This window comes from Salvia splendens, chromosome 8, assembly GCF_004379255.2.
Source record: "Salvia splendens isolate huo1 chromosome 8, SspV2, whole genome shotgun sequence".
NCBI lineage: Eukaryota > Viridiplantae > Streptophyta > Magnoliopsida > Lamiales > Lamiaceae > Salvia > Salvia splendens.
In genome coordinates this window covers 25,201,833-25,215,858 of record NC_056039.1, presented here as the reverse complement: position 1 = coordinate 25,215,858, position 14,026 = coordinate 25,201,833, and the positions used below count along the sequence as shown (strand labels likewise).

General features: G+C 43.1%; 2 protein-coding genes across 2 annotated transcripts; one reads left to right on the top strand and one right to left on the bottom strand.

The window, feature by feature from the left end:
- The first annotated feature begins 1,312 nt into the window (after positions 1-1,312).
- LOC121745967 (trichohyalin-like) lies at positions 1,313-3,655 on the top strand. The gene is made up of 3 exons (XM_042139915.1): positions 1,313-1,686; positions 1,903-2,296; positions 3,194-3,655. Exons 1-3 carry the CDS (start codon positions 1,313-1,315, stop codon positions 3,653-3,655), a joined length of 1,230 nt encoding a protein of 409 aa, XP_041995849.1.
- Positions 3,656-8,043: 4,388 nt separating this feature from the next.
- LOC121745966 (secreted RxLR effector protein 161-like) lies at positions 8,044-8,736 on the bottom strand. The gene has a single exon (XM_042139914.1). The coding sequence runs from the start codon at positions 8,734-8,736 to the stop codon at positions 8,044-8,046; it is 693 nt and encodes a 230-aa protein (XP_041995848.1).
- Between the last annotated feature and the right edge of the window lie 5,290 nt (positions 8,737-14,026).

The following is a 14,026-nucleotide window of genomic DNA, read 5'->3' as shown; positions in this document are numbered from 1 at the left end:
ACATAGGCTAAAAATTTTTAGGGAAAATAGTGAGGTGGGTGTAGTGGACGAAATTCCACTGCAACCACTTACTACGGTGGTCTACTGATCAGTAAGATAGGAATTTGGAGTTCCACGTGGCTAGTTCTTTTTGAAAATAGTTTGCATATACTGGCCGAGTAGAATTCCAAATTGCCTAAGGAAGATGTAAATATTGTAAATACGTAGTTAATCTTTGCATGCAAGATAATCTCTCAAAATCCAAAAATATTTTCGGGCCTTAATTTTAATTTGGATTATACATTGACCAATGGATTACTTATCTGGTGCTATTTCAATTTTTATTTAGGTGCCCGTTTGATTTAGTTTCTTTTTTAGGTAAGTATAGGGGAAATTATGGAGGGGACGATAATTTGAATTAAGGCTTGTGCAGCTTTTGCAGGGTGACAGCTGCTAAGAGTGGCGCGTGAGCAGAGAGAAGGGACACGCTGACCAATCAGAGGCCAGCAATCTCAACCGCCTCCCTTCTGAAGCGTCGCGACCGGCAACCCCTGATAGCCGGTTACAACCACCTGCAACTGCTCTCTCTCACCCAAATTAAACTCACCGTCCCAACACTTTTCCCTCACAAACCCTCATTTTCAAATTCGCTTTCAAGAAATTCTTAACCCTTCTCCCTCACAAACCCTCATTTTCAATTTCCCTTTCAAGAAATTCTCAAACCCAACTCTCTCCCAGAAATCAAAACCCAAGACCCCACCAACAAATCACCACTGAAACCATGGGGAAAAAGGCGTTCGCTACTAAGATTAAACCACCTTCGTCTCGCCGTGAAGAAAACCCTGGAATGCAACCACCGCCGAACCCTCAACCTTCGGCACCAACTCAGCAAGCCCCACCGATGATATCTCTAGACGCAATAGCGTAGTTTCTCCGTTTACAAGACCCCACTAGGAACTGGGCGGCGGAGATGGCGAATTTCAGCCAAATCAGAGGGCAGGGGAATATAACCGCACCCAGTGAAATTCCACCTGCACCGGTGAGTCACGCAGAGGAATAATCAGAGGAGGGATCTTCATCGGCGACCGCGCCGTCGGAGACCTCGGTGCCAGATTCGGCGGAGCTCGACGCTGTCGCCGCCTATTACGACTCCGACCCTGAGGAGCGTAAGAAAAGGACCAGCCAAGAAGAGACAACCCATGAAGGGAGTGGCGAAACGGAGAGAACACCTACTGTGGAGACCGTCCGTCAAGAAAGGGTTAGGGAAGAAATAGATCTGAACGAATCGGCACAAAAGCGCAGCCTTATGACCGATACGGAGTTTGAGTCAATCATGGAAGAGGTAAACCGCAGAGAAGATACTGCTTTGATGGCTGAGGGTCTAGACCTCGCATCAAGGTCAGTAGGAGGGGTTGAGAAAGCCGTTACAGGAACCACACCGGAAGGTCATACTTCCCAGTCAGTAGAAGGGAAGGAGGAAGTACACGAAGAAGAGAAAGAGCCGGAGCCAGTAGATCCTCGAGTAGAAGTAGGGGGTGGTAGAATGCAGGTAGAAGAGGAGGAACCAGCTGCAGAAATCCCAGAGCCAGAACCAGAGGCGCCTCCAGTAGTGAAGCCCAAGCCCATAAAGCGGAGCTTAATATTGAAGGTTGATCCTAAGGCAGACCGGCCTAAACCGCAGAGGGTTTCGCAGAGATGCTTGGGAAAGTGGGCAGCTAGTAGGGCGAAGCCGAACACAGAGGCAGATCCCGTGGAAATCTTGAGCGAAGAGGAGAGGACCACTCCCACAAAACCTGGGGATGAGTCTTTACCTGTTGCTGACCTAGAGGATACTGCAATGGAAACCAAAGCGGTCTCTCCAACACTGAGTGGCCAAGGTGAAGAGGCTGACGGGATGGCTGAGGGTCTGGACCTCGCATCCAGGTCAGTAGGCCACAGGGAGACCGGTCCTACTACCCAGGATCCATTTTTATCACAAGCTGAGAAAGAACCCGAAGAAGAAAAAGACAAAGTTGACAGAGAGGAAGTGAGATACCGTGAGGAGAGAAAACGAAAGGGGAAGGCCCCTATGAAGAAGAAGCCTAGCACCAAGAAACCGCGTCTCGTGAACACTGGCATAGTGATCACTGAGGCTGCTCAGAGGACCCCATCCAGCCGACGAGAGCAGAGTGATAGTGAGTATGAGTTCAGTGAGGAATCTGAATCGGCTAGTGATACGTCCATGGAGGATGAGGAGTACAAGGAACAGAAACTTCCGAACGATCATCAGGAGTTATTACATACGCCGGCAGAGAGACTCCGATATAAGCGCTGGACAGTGGACCTTACTGATGAACTGGTGGAAGAGATGAAGCTTTTCGACTCGAAGGAGCTACAAAAAGCTTTCGATAGTAAGGATGAAGGGAGTAAGCAGGTGAAGAGCGGAAAGGTACTTCACATTTATTCTTTGGATGAGTTAGGTGTCCGCGAGCAGTTTCTATCTTATTTGCACGCGTTAGGATTCGAATGGTTGTTGGAGAATGGGGATCCTAGTGTCCCGGTTAGATTGGCAAAGGAGTTTTTCACGACCTTTAGATTTAAGGTCACCACTGATCTAGATGAGGAGTGTATCAGTTTTAGGCTGTTTGGAGGAGAGATACGGATGAGTTTGATTGAGTGGACCGTGCGTCTGGGAATGTGCAGTCTAGAGGAGGCCATAGGGCCTGAGTGGAGAAATAGGGAGCGGGGAATTCCCCGCAGACATGTGGAATTTGAGCCCCAGGAGGCCTGGGAGGAACTTACTCACCCTGATGCAGGGCAATTCCAGTCCACTATTTCTCGCTCCGTTCATTTCAACAATCCAATTCTGCGTCTTGTACAGCTTTACCTGGATTTCAATTTATTGGGGCAGTCGAACTCCGCTGTTAGGACATCGATGACGGAGTTATATCTTCTCTGGTGCACCAAGCAGGGGAGGAAGTTGCATCTGGGTTTTTGGACCGCCTACCAATGCCATCTAATTGCCACCCACCCAGCGAGGAACCTCACTCTCTGCCATATCTTGGGAGTGTTCGTCAGAAACAACATCATCATGGTGGATCCTCCTGGTCTTTTTGATACACCTTTATTCGCCCGAACGAACACCATTTACATGAGGCAGGGCGCACCCCAATTCTACGCAATGGGAGAAGAAGCTGTACCGACTGGGAGATCTGCAGCACATCCGGGAACACAGGATCAGGAGCAGAGACAAGAAAGGATGGAGAAAGCGATGGAAGAAGTGAGAGAAGAAAATCAACAGTTGAAAGCGGAGGTGATGCGATTGGCATCGGTGGTGGAACGAATGTTGAAAGGGGCTGCAGAGCAAAAGTTGTTGGCTCAGAGGCAGGCCTCGATAGAGGTGATAGTGACAGATTTGGGAAAGGAGAACTACAAGATGCAGCAAGCAATGAATAGGATGTTATCCAATATCGATAGCATCCTAGGAGAGAATACCAACCAGAGGAAGGAACAAGCTGTTGAACCAAGTGGCCATGGAGGCCGAGCTGATGAACCGCAAGTACCTGAGACAGAAGAAAAGGAGACCGATGTGCCGGCGCATGCTGAGGAGCCGGCGGACTTTGACGAGAACCAAGCTGGAACTGAAAAGAAACCACCTGCACCGCCTGCGCCGCGAAGTAGCAGGCGTCACCGATAGACCACCCCACCTGACCAGTTAGTTTACTTTTAATTTTTTTCAGTTTTTAGTTTTCGTTTTTTAATTGTGTTTTGTTTGTTCAGGTAGTATAAATTCTGTTTGTGCGCAAACCCTATTCATAACACTTAGCCTATTTTATAGTCTAAGTGTGAGAAGTAAAGGGTTTGTCTTTTTTGGCGCATGTGTTTGTGTTTTCTGTTTTTCGTAAGCATGCCGACTCACACTTAGCCCATTGCATGGCCTAAGTGTGAGGAGTTTTGTATATATGTGTGTTTTGTTTGTTGGGTTCTGTTTAGGTTTTCAAACTCTCCCACTTAGCCTATTCCATAGTCTAAGTGTGAGAAGTTTTAGTTTTAATTTGTTGTTTTTGTCTGTTTGTCTATGTGTCCATCATACTGGCCTTTACCTTTTCCACTTCACAGCCCTATCTGAGGGCAGACACTTGTGAAGTGGGAGGGGGGATGCCATGACCAGTATGATGAGTATGTATATATGTGTAGTCGTTGTGTTTGTGCTTGTGTTAGTGACTTTTTAGGTCTAGTTTTTTTTTCTTTTGTGTGTTGATTGGGCTTAAAACTCAACCGTCTTGAGCTGACGGTGAAGGGAATTGAGGGAGATAGGACATGCTGGAAAACCGAAACCACCCCCCTTAGTACCTCCTAGCCAGGATAGATGATGCGAGTATGAAAGAAAAGCCCATACTTAGAGCCAAACACGAAAGCCCTCTTAAAATGTGAGTTATAAGCTTTAAGTGGAACCACTTTCCACATGTTTAGAAAAGAAAAGAGTGGCTGCCACAAATTGCCTAGGGTGAAGTGACTACGTGTAGCAACACTGAAGGCAGTAGGAAACCCCCCCCCCCCCTCGAAAAAAAAAACTACCTTTAGAACCCATTTTCTTAACTCTTTATACCCAGATATACACCCCTAGCCATTGGGACTGTGTGTGCAAGGCATGAGACGATTAGAGCTTACTGGCCAGAAGGATGTATGAGAAGGCAGGAACCAGCTGGGCAAGGAAGTTCAGAAGAAAATCGACCAGGGAGTCATCCCAGGTCCCAAAAAGAAGAAGGTATAAGGGTGGCGAAGCAAAAAAAAATGGAGAAAAATGGTCAGAAAACTTGACCACAAAAATGAATGAAGGAATAAGGGTGGCGAAGCCACAAAGATGCTACTGACCAGTTGGAGATCAAAACTAGAAGCGCCAGCTAAGAAAAGCAACTAACCAGAGGCTCAAATGCACACAGTTCCCCCAAATCAAATAAAATAGCAGTTTTTTGAACCTTAGAGCCTTAGGAACATCCACCCAAAGCACTACAAACCAATAGCCCCGTTACAAGCCTTTAAGCCCTTCAGTAGCTGCACGTGATATCTAAGTCCGAAGCAACTGTGGTTGAGCATAATGAGAGAATGCAGTCCTAACATTCCTGGTGAGGTATGAGTGACTGAGTGAACCTAGTGTTTGGCCGAAAGTTTGGGCGATCTTGACGAGCGGATATACTAACTGGGAGAGAAAAGGGGGGCGGCGGAAGTTCAAGGCTGTCTGAGGCCGGATTACACCTGATCCCGAGGGGAGGGATGGTTGAAAATATAGCCCAATCTTTGTGTTTAGTTTTTCTGTGTTTCGTTTATGTGTTTTCTTTTCTGTGCTTGTTTTTGTGTTTCTTGTTTTCTCTTTCCGTTGTAGTATAGAGTCTAGTTTAGGTAGAGTCGGTCAGGGCAGTAACCAGGCTAGAATTCGACTTATTTCTTTTTGTTTGTTCTTCAAGCTTGAGGACAAGCATGTGGTAAGTGTGAGCAGTTTGATAAGTCGTATTCTGGGCCTTGGTTACTGGTCAGTATGTTGTGCAAAATTGATTATATCTGCAAAACAGTTGCTCAAAGTGTGCAGGTTAAGTGTTCTAGCCAGTAGGGAAGTTTCGGAATGTTCAGGTGAAAAAGGGCGCCAGCATGATCTCATACTGATCAGTATTCGTGCTGAAACGGCTTGAGATGGAGAAGACGGATAGCTGGGACGGATTACCCATAATTGAGGGCAAAGAAGTCATCTCACCGCAAGGTTTTACCCTAAAATCAAGGGTAAGCCTCCCTATAAAAGGAAGCCACTTGGAGAGAGAAAAGAGAGACACATTCACTCATTCACCACCATCTTTAGGTAGAGAGTTCTCTCGGTAATACTAGTCTTTCAGCCGTGTCCCACTTCTTGCCTCACCGCAGCCATGATCACCTGACGTCCAGATGTTCCCAGATGTTCCCGGAGTACCAGTCATCCTTGTTCCAGCCAGCAAGATCATAGTTTAGAGATTTCATCGCCCAGAGTGGCAAAACACTTTTATTTCGCTTTCGTAGTTTAATTTACATGCATTTTCCTTACGTTGGATCTTTGTTGCTTTTGGGATATTTTCTGCTTTTGAAGTGCTTGATGAAGATCTGAACGTGTTTATGCTATGAAGTTAATTTCCGTTTCGTTTATGGTGTTGTTTTCTTTTCCTTACTTGCCTAGTTAGCTTAGATCTAAAGTTTCTTGGTGTTTTAAGTGCTGAATTTATAATTTCTGTTTTACGTAGCAAGTTTCTCTAGGATAGTATAATCTGGCACTGTTTGATTGTGAATCGTCGCATACAAAGCTTAGTTTTAATTTCCGAATCGTTTGTTCATGTTGACCAGTATGCAGAAATCCAGCTCCAGTGTTTGATTTCAGATCTGATTTCGTTGTTTTAGATCTGTGTTCGCGAGTTGATAATCTGTGTTTTCCGTGTTGAATCTGAATTTGTTTTCTGATTTTAGTTTGTGGTTATTGAAGAAGATGATGTCCAAATCCAAGTTTGGGACCACTTTTGCTTTTTTAGAAGCTTTTTGCTTTTGTCCTTCACCTTTAGTACACCCTGCAGATCTGTCAGCCTAGTCACCACAACTACCACTTATTCTCTATTTTTTCTGTTTAGCCTATAGTAACCTAGTACTTTCCGCATATTTTCTGTTACACCGTATCCACCATAATTCCACGTACACTACTACATGTCGACTACCATTCACCTTTCCTAGTCAGTAGGACACCATCTTAATTTCCAGTCTAGGTAGAGACTCAACCCAAGCGTGGTAGCTAACCAAACCTTCCAAAATATCACCGCGGTAGTTTAAACGCACCATCTCTGTGGGATTCGACCCTTATCACCACTATACTGATCAGTAGGAGTGGGTTGAGGAATCTTTGAAACCAGGGTCTAGGCTTAGTTAGGATCTCTATCCTGACCATTAGGATATATCCTTGCTTGAACGACACCTACGCACCCTGAAGACCTTTCACAGATCAATAGACATGTGATCAGCTTGGATTTTGCATGGGCTTAAAGAGTAGTCTCGCATGGTTTTTATCACATTTTGGCTTCGTTTGGCGTGATTATATCTATTTCTCTATTATATCGGTTTGACCATTTTGTGCAGAAAAAAGTCCAAAACATGTACTTCCCCCGTCCCATAAAATATGTATACTTTTTGTTTTTGTTTGTCCCAACAAAATATAGGAATTTACATTTATTGAAGGTAGTCCTCAACTCATTACTCATATACATAAATTTATTTACAACTTATACAATTATGGCCCATTATCACAACTCCTTAAACACTAATAATAATGTGTGCGTCCCATTATCAACTAGCACTACTTTAACGACAAATCTTCTCATCTCTCTTACTTTACCAATCGTGAATTAATTCACATGTCATTTCAAGTGCTCATATTTTTATGGGACGAATGGAGTATAAAAGGCGAAAGGGAGCCCTAAGCCGAAAACAAAGAAGCTAAGAAAGTCAGCGAGTCGCCGAGTTTGGGACCTACTGGGTGATGAGGGTGAGTCGGAGACTTCTCGGTGCCTCACTGAGTTCGCATCTTTTATGAACCCGACGATGTGCCGAAACTGACGTCAATTCCTATTTCTAGGTTGTAGAAAGCCTCGATCGAATAACGCAACAACAAGTATGAACTCGAATGTGAGAAAAGGAAGAATTGGGTTTTGGAGAGTAAAACTTTCGTGAGTATTATTGAGCTTGATTTCAAGTGAAGTTACAACTACTAGGAACTGCTCTCTACTACTTATACTAACATCTCTCAAACAAGAGCAATCAAGAAATTACCCAAGATTCAGTTACAGCTTCTCCTAACTAAACAAAGATCCCAACGGCTAGTAGCCGTTAGCTCCGAGCTCCAACCGCCTTTTGAAACCTGCTTGTTCTCGGTTGAGTCTTATGCATTCTATTCTTCACTCCACGCAACTCTATTGCTTTGATAGCCAAATATACAACAATCTCCACCTTGGCTACAAGGCAATGTTCATCTCTCGACCGAGCACAAGCTTACCAACCTACAACAATATTCAAACTTGTCTTTGTTTAAAGGCTTTGTAAGCATATCAGCGGGTTGTGTGCGGTGTCAATCTTCTTCACCCTCACTCTACCACTTTCAACCTCATCCCTGATGAAGTGTAGCCTCACGTCAATGTGCTTGCTACGTTCATGAAACATTTTATGTTTTGCAAGGCATATCGCTCCACTATTGTCACAAAAAACTGTTACTCCTTCTTGCACAACTCCAAATTCTGACACAAGTCCCAGCAGCCATTTGCTTTCTTTCACAGCCGATGTAAGAGACATATATTCAGCCTCGGTTGTGCTCAACGCAACTACACTCTGCAAGCTCGACTTCCAGCATATTGCAGATCCAAATAGTGTAAAAATGTACCCTGTCTGAGACCTTCTAGTGTCAATGCTTGAGGCATAATCAGAATCACAATACCCCACCAAAGGCTCTTCTTCTACCTCACCTCCACCTGAGAACAGAATTCCCAGCTTACTTGCTCCACCAAGATACCTCAGTGACCACTTTAAGGCATTCCAGTGTTGTCTGCTAAACCCAGCCATGTAACGGCTAGTTGTGCTGATAGCATGGGCTATATCTGGCCTCGTGCATATCATAAGATACATTAGACTCCCAACAATATTAGAGTAGGGAATTAACTCCATCTCCCTTCTTTCTTCTTCAGTTTCTGCCTTCTGATCACTGCTCAACTTGAAGTGTATAGGCATTGGTGTTGAAGTCTTTCTCATGTTGTCAAGTCTGAATTTCTTCAACATCTTGTCGATGTAATCTGTCTGAAAGCCTCTTGCTGCCTTTGTCTCTAATAATATCCATGCCTAGGATCCTACTTGCATTCCCAAGATCCTTCATCTCAAAATCCTTCTGCAGCTGTTGTTTCACTCTCTTAATCTCCCTTATATCCTCACCAGCTAGCAACATGTCGTCCACATATAAGAGTAGATAGATGGGATTTTTATTAGCTTGCCTCCTTACAAACACACAGCTGTCATAAGGTGATCTAGCAAATCCCAGCCTTGACAAACTCTCACCAAATTTCAAATACCATTGGCGGCTGGATTGCTTAAGGCCATAGATGCTTTTCTTGAGCATGCATACTTTATGCTCAGAACCTGGTACTTCAAAGCCTTGAGGCTGGGCCATGTAGATTGTTTCTTCAAGGTCTCCATTCAAAAATGCTGTCTTGACATCCATCTGCTCCAACTCCCACCCCTTTCTAGCTGCCACAGCCAATAGAACTCGGATGGAATTGTGTTTCACAATAGGGGAATATACCTCATTGAAATCAATCCTTTCTTCTTGATTGTACCCCTTTGCTACAAGCCTAGCTTTGAACCTCACTGTATGAGTGTTTGCAGCCTCAAGCTTCTTCTTATAGACCCACTTGCATCCTATGAGCTTTCTGGACTCCACCTTATCAACCAAGATCCTGGTTTTGTTAGCAATCAAGGATTCCACTTCATCTTTCATTGCTCTTATCCACTGTTCTCTCTCTGCTCCAGTTACTGCTTCAGAATAAGTGCCTGGTTCAGTAGCATCCAACTCCTCAGCAACATGAAGAGCATAATACAACATCTCATACTCATTAAACCTTGCTGGTGGCCTGATAGTCCTTTTTGGCCTTCTTGCAGCAAGTGGAGGATCTGGACCATGTGGTGTGGAGTCTTGAGGCATGTCAACATTAGGTTGCTGATCATGATCAACATGATCATCATGATCAGTGAAAATTCCTCCACCTGCCTCATAGTTCTCCACACTAGCCTCATCATGAGTGCTCTTTTTTACTTCTGTCAAAGCATCACTGGACTCACCGAAGTCAGAATATGGAATCTTACCACTTTCTTGCTTCAGATAGGGCATGTTGTCATCTAGAAATACAACATCTCTACTGATTAACACCTTTTGCCTCCCTGGTTCAGTACACCACAACCGATATCCCTTAACACCTCTCTCATACCCGAGCATAATGCACTGCAAGGCCCTTGCATTCAATTTGCCTTGCTTGAAGTGTGCAAAGGCTCTACACCCAAAGGGCTTCAATCTTGAATAGTCAGGCCTTGCACCATGCCATTTCTCATCAGGTATTGCGCCTCCAATTGCTGAAGATGGACATTTGTTAATCAAGAAAGCTGCTGTTGTCACAGCCTCTGCCCAGAAACTTTTGCTTACACCAGAAGAAGACATCAAGCATCTGACCCTTTCAAGGAGTGTGCGGTTCATCCTCTCAGCAACCCCATTTTGTTGAGGATTTGCAGGTACGGTCCTGTGCCTCTTAATTCATTTGTCCTTGCAAAATTGATCAAAATCCTTGGACAAGTACTCCAAGCCATTGTCAGTCCTCAAGACCTTAGGAACCGCCCCCCTTTCATTTTCCAACTCCTTACACCAATTCTTGAATGTAATGAATGCATCTGATTTTTCTTTTAAGATGAATACCCATACCTTCCTTGAAAAGTCATCAATAATAGACATGTAGTATTTCCCTCCACCCAAACTCTTAATTGGTGAGGGCCCCCAAAGGTCTGAATGAATATAGTCTAATGGTGAGGATGATGAATGAGTACCTGCTGGAAAGAACTTCTTCTTGGATTTTCCTAGCAAGCAGTCTTGGCATTTCTTCATATTATCCATGCCACTGATGTCAATAAGGCCCTTTTGAGCCATCGCTTTCAAGGTCCCTTCAGCCGGGTGCCCCAGCTTGAGATGCCAAGCCATCAAGTCTTGTCTGATAGTTGCATTAACTTCACCCATCACCACAGTGGCTTGCAAATAATATAGACTTCCACCTCTCTCAGCCATCATCTTCACCACTGCTCCCTTGCAAACCTTCATGACTCCATTTTCAGAGATGAAAGAATAACCCTTCTTCTCAAGAGTTCCAAGTGAGACCAAATTCCTCTTGACTTCAGGTATATATCTCACATCAGACAATATTACTACAGATCCATCCCTTAGCCTCAGTTTTATGTTACCAATGCCTTTGATGCTACATGCTCTGTCATTCCCAAATAACACTGATCCACTGCAATCCCTCAGATCATGAAACTAGTCTGCATAGAGGCATATATGGAATGAGCATCCCGAGTCCATAATCCACGAGCCCCTTTCAATCTTGTCCATTATATTCATTACTTCAGCTGGTTCCTCTCCATCACTGTTAACAACATTCGAATGGGATTTGGATTCAGAAGCTATCTTCTTCTTCCAGCCATAACAGTCCCTCTTCAAATGCCCAGGTTTCTTGCACCAATGGCAAGACCTCTTTTCCTTCACTGCAGACCCATCAGACTTAGCTTCCTCAGCCCTTTTCATGAACGGTTTCTTATTCCACTTCTTGATGCTAAGAGATTCAGGCTGATGTTGATCTTGATTCTTATGACCCCCCTTTTGAAGCTCCTTTGCCATTAGAGCTGCATGTACCTCACCATAGGTGATCACCTTATCTCTTCCATAAAGAATTGCATCCCTAAGTTGATCGTAGGTATTCGGGAGGGCATTCAAGACCAATATAGCTTTATCTTCATCACTTATCTTTACATCCACAGCTTCTAAATCATCCACTGACTTCGCAAAGTCTTCCAACTGCTCCACGATTGGCTTATCTTCTGAAAAACTGTAAGAATAGAGCCTCCTTTTCATATACAACCGGTTAGCCAAGGACCTGGCTAGATACACATCATCTAGCCTCTTCATGATACCTGCAGCGGTCTTCTCACCCTGCACTTCGCGCAAGACTTTATCCCCTAAACACAGGATAACTGCACTATGCGCTTTGAGTTGCATCTCTTCGAGCTTAGCCTGTGCTTTATCATCTAGTGCAGCACCCTTTCCCTTCTCATCCGAATCATCCGCGGCAAGAACAGCAGAAAGGCCTTGTTGCACCAGTATAGCTCTCATTTTCATTTTCCACAAGCCATAGTCATTTCTTCCATTGAATTTCTCCACATCAAGTCTAGCCGCCATTGTTACGAACTAGAATGATCAAGCACCTTCAAGATTTCCCACAGACGGCGCCAATTGTAGAAAGCCTCGATCGAATAACGCAACAACAAGTATGAACTCGAATGTGAGAAAAGGAAGAATTGGGTTTTAGAGAGTAAAACTTTCGTGAGTATTATTGAGCTTGATTTCAAGTGAAGTTACAACTACTAGGAACTGCTCTCTACTACTTATACTAACATCTCTCAAACAAGAGCAATCAAGAAATTACCCAAGATTCAGTTACAGCTTCTCCTAACTAAACAAAGATCCCAACGGCTAGTAGCCGTTAGCTCCGAGCTCCAACCGCCGAGTATAATAAGCCTAGGGCACAACTCCGAAGACACATTCAGACACACGAGCCTCCAAACACTATTTTTCATCTTTGACGAAGAGTGGAAAGGGTAGGAGACAAGGATTGTTCAAAAGATTAAAGATGAAGCCTCCAATCCGATCCACACACCTTCGGGAGTTCATATTCTAGTTTGCTTGAATTCTTGAACAATGACTTTGAATATTTCAATTGATTTTGTTATGATTATGAGTATCTAATTCCTTTGTCGAATTGTAATGACGATACGTTGACGTAGAATTGTGGTTGTTAATTGAGTATGGTCTATACTTAGCTCTTGCAATTGTTTTGATTATCCTTGTGCTTATTTACATTCATTCGAGTCGCTATTGTGTGTTCATTGTTGGCTTTGCTATAATATTCGGGAGATGAATAGTTTAGCGTGAATAAAAGATAATCAATATCTAGACTAATTACATTCGAGAGAAGTGACGACCTGAGTGAGGGCTTTGATCTTATGAACTAGTAGGAGTTAAACTTGAAGCATTTGAAAGGGACTTTAGTGTTAGAGTTTAATCAACGGGTTAGATGCACTTGGGAGAGGACTTAATTAATCTATAATAATGATTGTCCTAGCAATTCTAGAGACATAAAGGTAATGCTTATAATTTGGTTAATTCAACGATATATCTTTGTTATCGGATCTTTAAATTCTACCTTTTTTCCAAATTTTACATCCATATTTTCTTTTAATTTAATTTAATCATTTTATTATCTTAGGATATAGTAACACAAAACTCATTTGAATAGTACAAATAATGAATGACGTTAACTCGAGGTACTTAAGTTAGTAAAATAATCTCCATGGATACGATACTCTTAACTTGCCTAAAACTACAATAGCCTCGTACACTTGCAGGTTTTATCTTGTTAAAATAAAAGCGAGTCAACATGGTATTACGATATTTAGATTTTTCAATAGCCTAACGACGTGCTGTCGTGCTCAAATTTAGATGTCAAGGAACGGAGAATTTTCTTAACACAAACATCTTCAATATTCTCTCCCTGCCTTTTCATTTGATTCCCAACAATCAAAGTTCTTGTGAAATAGTAAAAAATGTTTTGTGTTTTAGACATGGTCAAACTTTCAAATTCACCACGTAGGATTTGAAGTCCAACTCACTTCGTCTTTCCAATTTTAATGAAAGAATTGTTTAAAACCTCCAAACGTGCATGGTTTCATCAATTCCTATAGTGAACACAATCTTTTTTTGTCTTGTTTCCTTTCTTCTTTGAGGTTATTCTTTAGTCAGTGCGTGCTTTTTGGGAGGCGGTTCTCTGTAATCATCTTGAGCAATATATCACACAAGTATTGTGACTACATCAAGATTCTCATTTGATTTTTCCAATTTGGAAAACTAGGGTTGAACCATGTTCTACACTGACGCCAATGTAGAATCGAATGACTCTTGATACCGGATTTGTTGGATGTTTTGATACAACGCAGAAACATTTCAAACATGACTTTGGAAATAAACACAGAGTCTTATTGTGATACATTTTTCAAATTTTCACTCAAAATAAAATATTTCTTAAAATAAAAATATAAAACTCTCAGCTTTATTCTCTTCAATTAACTTAGGGGTGGCAAATCGTGCGTGTCGGGTCGTTATCGTGTCGACACGATAACGACACGAACACGATAACAACAAACACGAACACGACCCGTT

What these genes read in the sequence shown, in the direction of transcription:
- LOC121745967 (XM_042139915.1), top strand. Translation starts at nt 1,313, where the DNA reads ATGGAAGAGGTAAACCGCAGAGAAGATACTGCTTTGATGGCTGAGGGT. An exon ending in TCGCAGAGATGCTTGGGAAA is followed by an intron (nt 1,687 to 1,902) that starts GTGGGCAGCTAG and finishes CCTCGCATCCAG; the next exon opens with GTCAGTAGGCCACAGGGAGA. An exon ending in TCCGATATAAGCGCTGGACA is followed by an intron (nt 2,297 to 3,193) that starts GTGGACCTTACT and finishes CCGGGAACACAG; the next exon opens with GATCAGGAGCAGAGACAAGA.
- LOC121745966 (XM_042139914.1), bottom strand. Translation starts at nt 8,736, where the DNA reads ATGCCTATACACTTCAAGTTGAGCAGTGATCAGAAGGCAGAAACTGAA.